The 8454-nt window shown below is 49.7% G+C and overlaps 1 protein-coding gene across 1 annotated transcript; it reads right to left on the reverse strand.

The window, feature by feature from the left end:
* Window positions 1-3670: 3670 nt before the first annotated feature.
* LOC123181273 (uncharacterized) lies at window positions 3671-4169 on the reverse strand. The gene has a single exon (XM_044593537.1). The coding sequence runs from the start codon at window positions 4167-4169 to the stop codon at window positions 3777-3779; it is 393 nt and encodes a 130-aa protein (XP_044449472.1). The 3' UTR covers window positions 3671-3776.
* Window positions 4170-8454: the final 4285 nt, after the last annotated feature.

Genomic DNA, 8454 nt, shown 5'->3' on the forward strand with positions numbered 1-8454 from the left:
TGAGATTGTGGTTGTGGCTCCACTTATGTTTCCGATTGCACACCACTGACATTTAAAATTTGAAATTAACATCAACTATCTGAAACAAACCCCTAAATGAAGGACTAAGATCATAAAATGATAATCATCCCCAATGACCAATTCCCCTCCTCGTGACATCAAAATAAGTCTATTAATTTCACCTAACTAGGAAGACAGGGACAAGCAGCCGATGATGCAAGCTGTTCCTCGGAATCTCGGGTGGACGCTCTCCGGCTCCGCCCCTGCCAGCGGCCGTGCGCCCATGCCAGCCTCCACTCGCTGCCGATCTGTCTCTCTAATCAGGATGCCTCGCATGGAAGTGGAGCGATCGACTGATCGTTTCCTTCTCGTCTCGAGTAAAAAAAAAGAAAAAAACAACCGAACAAGTAGGCTTGTCTCACGTGGGTACTCGTAGCCCATTAGCCTGTTAGTACTTAATTAATTCATTCATTAGTTAGTGTTGTTGACCAGAGAGGAAATGGAAGCCCATTGGCATAGCTGCCCACTGCTCGGGTACGTAGATCACCATGCGAGGAATATTTTTCCTGTTTTGATAGCGCCATCGTACCATGTAGCGCAACTAGCTAGCCCGGGCAACTGCCCAGGCTAGCCGGGCGATGGCTCCGCCACTGAGCCAGCGTTGCTGGCCTGGTCAGGACGCTACGTGGCAGAGCCGAAACGCCAAAGTATCTTGTGTTGCTGGAAACGCCAAGGGTGGCTGGCGTTGCTGCCCAAGCATGAAACGTCATGGGTGTTGGCGTTGCAACTAGCTTGCTCATATTGCCATTTATTTACGAAGTGGAGCAACGCTGGCTAGTTCGGCCTTTTCAAATAAAGAAGAGACGTCATGGCTTGTGACGTTACTAAAATGGTCAAATCGTAAAATAGTTTTATGTAAAGTTTATTTTATACGAAAGTTTTTTAAAAGGGTCAAAATAGTAGAAAAGGCCAATCCCGGTCGCTGTCGCGGTGCTCGATCCGCCGAACTGTAGGTTTTTGTTTCCACTGGCGGGTGACACCAGCAGTATCCCGATTCTTTATTTTCTCTCGCAGGCTCTTTGCAAGCGGCCATGCATCGTCTGACTCGTCGTGCGTAACCAAATGCTACACTTACATGCAAGTTTTTACAGATTTGAGCTTACAGACAAATAGATTGAAGGGAGAAGGGCCCCACCCCAGGAATTCAGGGTGCTGGGATAAATTAATCGGTGCCACCTCCGTCCGTATGATTGTTTCCGTGAGTGCTTCCCGTAGGTGAAGCAAGTTGGACCTTATCCCCTTCCCCCGAGCCGCTCCCGCGAGCGGACGGGGGAACCCGTGGCTGCCGCCTCCTAGTCCCTCTCCTCGGCCCCTCTTCCTCGCCGCCGCCGGGCGAAGCCCGGCCGGCGCAGGCAGTGGCGGGGCCTTTCCTTTCCCTTCTGCGCGGAACCCCTAGCCGGTGCGGGACGGCTGGCCGCCGGGGGCGCTGAGCTATGGCGGGGTTTAGCGGTGCGGCGTCGGGCTCGCGCGAGAGCGGTGGCTCCGTTCGGTGGCGGCGTGGCCTTTCCAGGCGGCTTGCTTGCGGCGCGGTGGCTGCTGGGGCAGCGGTCCAAGGTGGTGATGGGGACATCTGCTTCGGATGGTTCGCGGGTGACGGCCCGGTCAGACCCGGCCGGATCTGCTGCTGGTGGCCCGTCCAGCGGCAAGGGCTGAGGTCAGTAGGGGCCACGGGCGACCGGTGCTGCCGTGGATTGTTTGGCAGTGCTGGTGGCGTGGCTGCGGTGGTGGAGGTGCGTGTGCGTCTTGGTGTCTGGCTGGGCACCTCTTCCTGGACGACGACGTGCGGCGTGGGAGGGCTTGCTTGGGCCCGTCATTGGTGGCGGTGGTGGTGGATCTACCATCCTTCTTTGGTGGACGGGCGACTGTTGGGGGTGCCGGTCGTGGCCGTGTGCCACTCCTCCCCCTTCCTCCTTCCCCGACATGGTGTTTTTCGGTTCGCTTTCCTGTGATACTTGAGGTGGGACAGTTGCTGCCAGTTCCGACGGTGGTTGGGTTTGGTGGAGCTGTCGAAAGCCTTCCCCTTTGATGGTCTTAGGGCGGCCTGGGTGCAGGGCGGCGGCCTTGGAGGTGGGAGACGTGTTGGTCATGGGCAGACTGCGCGACTCGGGTGTGGGCGAGCAAACATGGCCGCTCGGGCGGGCATGGTTGCAGGTGGTTGTCGGAGAGGGGTTTCATCGGAGGGGTCAGAGCAACGGGGTTCATCACCTGCCCGGTCCTTGGACTGGCCGACGGCGGCGGCGACTGCGGTCGTCGTTTCCTCCTTGCAGGCTCCGTCGCGGTACTTCTACTCCCTTCGTGTTGCTCCGGGCAAAAGCTTGATCCGCGAGGATCGGACGGTGGCGGCTATCCGTGGTCATGCCCTTTTTGGAAGCACCGTTTTGGGGTCCCCGCTCCGACATGGCCATATCACCTCTCCTCAGTGGATCGCACTACTGGTGGTCTCCGTCGGCTCAAAGCGCTTCTTCTTTGCTTATTTGTAGTGCGCTTCGTAGTCGTTGGGGTAGTGTGTCGGTGTCCGGCACCCTTGTATATTGCCTTGGGTTGTGTGTTTATGTGGTGGTGACGTGTGTTTATATCGGTGTTCTCGGTTGTTGCGGTGTTGGTTGCTTTATATATATAAAACGGGGGAAACCCTTTTTCGCAAGTGAAGCAATTTCGAATGTGAGTGTGCCATGATTGTGCTTGATCGATCTCCGCCGTGCCGATGCCGAACTTTGCTAGACTTACGGACAAAAGCCACGGAAACTAATTGACGGACTGAGCTGGCAATGTTTAACTGGAAACTGGGGCCAGCGGGACCCACCCTTGAAATCAACGAGGGAGAGGGATTGGTTAGTGGCGACAGTCCATAAGGTTCATCCGTATATTGCCTGTAAGTGGCGGTCACTCGGATTGGTTAGTGTGCAAGTATGTATCATCATCATCTAAAGCAAATCGAGCATCTTGGAACTTGGACGTCAATCAAAAAGCTTGTGTATGTATACATGTGTGCAGTGTGCATTTTCTCCGGGACACAAAAAGAAAGCTATGTACTCCTACTTATTAGATTGCCATCCCTCAGAAAAGTAGTTAGCTTGGTAATCAACAAGTGTCAAGCTAGGATGCATGCCAGAGCTTTTGTACTCAGGACGTACGTGTATCAGACAAAGTTGTAGTGGATTCGGATTTGATTCTCCACGGGAGAAGTTTTCTTCCATCCATTATCTAAACAAAATTCTCCACGGATGAGCATGCACTAGCAGTATCAACCTCTCATGTTTCTGCACGTGTGTTGAGGACGAGGATAGCGAAAGCAACAGATGACGAAGGCGACGGGCCCGGCCATGGCGTCGGCTTGTCGATCGGGTCGAAAACTGAAGCCGGTGCGCAAAGAAACAAAGAAAAAACTCTGAAGAACAAGTGCAAGATCATTCTGACGGACAAGGAACCGCAACGAAGAAGACACAACTTTCAAGCAGATCGAGTGTGCACTGCAGCAGTCGGTATATGATTACACCTCGAAAGGATCGACGCCAAGAACACAGCTGCATCAAGATCCTCATGTGAAGATTAATTGAACTTTAACCTCGTACTACATAGTACTCCAACACTTGTGTGTAATTTCCAGAATAGATTCAAAACAAGATATACTACCATCACATGACATGCATATAAGCATTCGTATAAGCATATACTTGTCCGAAGCATGCACCTTGTTGCAAGAAGCAGACATCAACTCAGGCGGACGGCACCGAGGCGCGGTGGTGCCCTGACGCTGACGCCACTGTCGCCGGCGCTGTCGGCCGCGACGAGGACGACGAGGTGGCCCGGTGCTTCTCCCAGGCGGTGCGCCTAAGCATCCGGCAAATGCCCTCGGTCACGCGCTCCGCGGGGCCGCCGCGCCTGAACATGCCGCAGAAGGCCATGTGCGCCCGCACGGCCTCCTCCACGCCCATGGCCTCGGCGCGCTTGCTGCGGCCGGCCTCGTACTTGACGGCCTCGGAGCACAGCCCGCACAGCCACCGGCCCCCGAAGCAGGCCCTCACGCCGCCGATGTACTCGCCGGTGCACTCCTCCTCCAGGCCGCAGCACTCGCAGCTCACCACCACCGCCGGCTCTACAGCCTCCATGCCTAACTTAGAAAGTTGGATTATTACCTAGAAAACCACGGCGGACTCTTCTTCTTGGACTGGTTAATCTGGAAGAAGAAGAAGAAGAAGAAGGAGGTTCTCTTGTGCTTCTCGTGCTGTGCTTTGTGTGGTGTCTGCAGCCGTAGGTTCGTTTATACTCCCTCCGTCCGTAAATAAGTGTACATCTAGCTTTTGTTCTATGTCAAAATTTTAAAATTTTGACCAACTTTATAGAAAATAGTAGTAATATATATGACATCAAATTAATATATTATCAAAGTACATTTCAAAATGAATCTGTTGATACTAATTTGGTGCCATAAATGCTTTTACTTTTTCCTAGAAAAGTGATCAAACTTCTAAAACTTTGACTTAAGACAAAAGCTAGATGTACACTTGTTCACGAACGGAGGGAGTATATCGTTTCGAAGGCTCAGGGCACCTCTGCTCTCGCGCGCTGTCATGGCGACCGCGACCAGAACGAAGAACAATTTGTTTTGTCACATGGACTCATGTGCCACCGCTCACCGGCCGGCCAGCTGGTGACACATCCACCAGGTGCATGCCGTCTTGCCTGATATTTTTGCCCGTTTACATTATGCAAGCTGCTACTACCTCAGTCCTGATTTATTGGTCCCTTAGTATTTGTTAGAAATATGAGCAATTTATCAAGTGATTTTATTAATAGAAATACTAGATAAAGCATGAGTAATATAATAGAGATAAACAAGTCATGCGTTCTAACAAAGAGAAGGTAAATAGCTTCTGCATATATGAACCGTAGCCTAGCATATCTATAGCGGACAGTAGAACTAATTGCATATATGAACTAGAACCTATCATGTGTAGGACAAGGACTAGAACAAGGAACTGCGGCATAACCTTTAACAGGAAAGACAAGAACACGTACGGGACAGCAGCAGCAGAAGCGCTGGACTTGGGGTCAGTGTCCTCGCCTTCCATGTCGTCGAGGAGGTCGTGGATGTCGGGGAAGAAGTCGTCGTCGGGGAAGTAGTCGTCGGCGACCAGATCGTCCGTGATGAAGCAGCCACCAGTCGCGCTAAGCGCTCCCCAAAAACCTTATCACCCTTCTCCCGTACAGGACTCAAAAGGTGCGGTTTCGGAGGCCTACTGTCCCGACCTGCGGTGCACGCCGCAAGACGGGATGGGGAAGAACGTAGCAGCAACGCAGTGCTCAGGAACTTGTGGCGAGAGGAGGAAGAGATTCTGGTGCGTCTCACTGAGAGGAGCGACCTCCCTTTTATAGGCGCAAGAGAAGGAGGCGAGAGGCTGCGCCGGGAGCTGAAGGGAACGCGGGAGATGAAACGAACAGTCAGCACCCGAGTGACCTTTTGTATACCCGTAGTGCGTGGCAATGGCAAAAATTTAGATATCGGCTCGTTCCCGCAACCCGCGGCGCGTCGTGCCGAGGCGTGGCGTGGCGTGGCGAGGCGGGCGGCGGAGGAGGAGCGCGCGTGGATATCCCTCTTGTTCTCATGCTCGTACAAGTGGGGAAAGAACCTCCCTTATAAGGAGGTCCAACTCTCACTAAACTAGCAATGTGGGACTAAACTTTAGTAGTATCCCTTGCCTTGCATAAATGGGCTAAGTGGGCCTCTAGGATTTATTAGGAATTTCTGAAATAGTTATTGGGCTGCCCAAGATAGACTAAATTCCAGCAATCCCCCACCAGATCCCAGAGGCACACAGAAATTTGCCTTTGGTTCCAAAACACTGTTTTATATACCGGTACTGCAGTGGAGACTGTTAAATTGAACTTCCACCTAGAACTCTATGCTACACTAGTAAGCAACTTGAACAGTGGACTGGGCCTTGAACTACAAGTTTTCTGCGAATCTAACTTCACATAAAGCCTTGACCGATACGTGGCTACCGTGGGTCTTTCCCGCGGGTGGAGCTTATGCGTCATACTCCGTGACCTTTCATGAGTTTACTAGAGAGAACCCTACTCTCATAGATTGCGACGTTTGACAATCATACTCATATAGGTGTGTTCTTCAAAAGATATTCTGCAGGATAACATCTCTGCTTAAATAAGCCACTTAAAACACATTAAGATATACATCAACCTGCCATGCAGATTAGGAGAGTATTGCATCTTCATGGAGTGGTATTGTGAATAGTAAGGATACTCTCCTCTCAGTTAACCAACAGCTTGTCTTCCACATCTAATTCATGGGATCTCCGATCACAAAGAATAGGTTACCACTATGAACAACTCATATTGTGGGTCTCATACCCATCTCCCTCGATGCATTATCTATCACATTACGTGATAGACCCTTGATAAAAGGATCTGCCAGATTTTTAGACGTTTGGATATAATCCAACGCAATAACTCCAGAGTTTTTCATTTTCCTGACAGACTTTAACCTTCTCTGAACGTGTCTTGATGACTTCATGTTATTCTTTGAACTGCTCACTTTCATGATCACAGTTTGATTGTCGCAGTTCATAAGGACACCCGGTACAGGTTTCTCAACAACCGGCAAGTCATTCAAGAGCCGGCGAAGCCAATCTGCTTCAACCGTAGCTGTATCTAGTGCTGTGAGTTCTTCTTCCATTGTTGACCTCGTTAAGATGGTCTGCTTGCAAGACTTCCAAGAAACAGCGCCACCTCCATGAGTGAATACATAACCGCTCGTGGCCTTTATCTCATCAGCATCTGAGATCCGGTTTGAGTCACTATACCCTTCAAGCACCTTTGGATGCCCGGTGTAGTGAATTCCATAATTTGTAGTGCCTTTCAAATAATGCATTCTAGAGCTTTCCAATGCACATCTCCTGGTTTTGAAACAAACCGACTCAGTTTGCTAACAGCAAAAGAGATGTCAGGTCTTGTAGCACTGGCTAAGTACATAAGCGAGCCAATAATCTGAGAATACTTCAATTGGTCTCTAGCAATTCATCGATTCTTTCGAAGCAACACACTAGCATCATATGGTGTTGGAGAGGGCTTGCAGTCACTATAGCCAAAGCGACTCAAGATCTTTTCCATATAGTGAGATTGAAGCAATGTAATCCCACCATCATCGTCTCTCAACAACTTGATGTTCAGAATGACATCAGCCACTCCTAAATCCTTCATCTCAAAACAACGAGATAGGAAATCCTTGACCTCCTTAATAACATTCAGATTGGTTCCGAAAATCAGTATGTCATCAACATACAAGCACATGATAACTCCCTCGCCCCCACCATGGCGATAGTACACACATTTGTCAGCTTCGTTCACAACAAAGCCTGCAGCTGTTAAAGTTCTTTCAAACTTCTCATGCCACTGTTTGGGTGCTTGCTTAAGTCCGTACAAAGACTTCAGCAACTTGCACACTTTCCCTTCCTGACCATCTAGTACAAACCCATCTGGTTGTTCCATATAAATTTCCTCGTCCAACTTTCCATTTAGGAAAGCAGTCTTAACATCCATTTGATGAACGAGAAGACCATGCGAGGCAGCTAGTGAAAGTAGAACTCGAATAGTGGTCAGTCGAGCCAAAGGTGAGTAAGTATCAAAGAAGTCTTCACCTTCCTTTTGGGTATAACCCTTAGCCACGAGCCGAGCCTTGTACTTCTCAATAGTACCATCAGGCCTAAGCTTTTTCTTGAATACCCATTTGCATCCTATAGGTTTGCACCCATAAGGACGATCAGTTATCTCCCAGGTTTCATTCGCCAAGATGGAATCCATCTCACTACGAACCGCTTCTTTCCAGTAGTCAGCATCTTTAGATGCATAGGCCTCTGAAATGGAACTGGGAGTGTCATCTATGAGATACACAAGAAAATCATCACCAAAGGACTTTGCAATCCTTTGTCTCTTGCTCCTAGTAGGAACTTCATTGTTCTCCTCCACAGGACTTTCAAAATGTTCCATCGAAATGGCAGGTTTGGTAATTGTAACTGGTTCCTGATTCGATGAACTAGGCATCTCCTGATTAGATGAGGTAGCCATATCCTTCATGGGAAAGATATCTTCAAAGAAAGTCGCATCATTCGACTCCATGATCGTACCGACATGCATGTCAGGAACCTCAGATTTTACAACCAAGAATCTATAGCCAATGCTATGAAAAGCATATCCCAGGAAAACACAATCCACAGTCTTTGGTCCAAGCTTCCGCTTCTTTGAAATTGGAGCATTGACTTTCGCCAAACAACCCCATGTTCGCAGATAAGAGAGTTTTAACCTTTTCTTCTCCCATTCCTCGAATGGAGTTATCTCTTTGTTCTTTGTGGGGACTCGGTTCAGGACATGACATGTTGT

The sequence above is a fragment of the Triticum aestivum genome, chromosome 1A, assembly GCF_018294505.1.
Source record: "Triticum aestivum cultivar Chinese Spring chromosome 1A, IWGSC CS RefSeq v2.1, whole genome shotgun sequence".
Lineage (NCBI taxonomy): Eukaryota > Viridiplantae > Streptophyta > Magnoliopsida > Poales > Poaceae > Triticum > Triticum aestivum.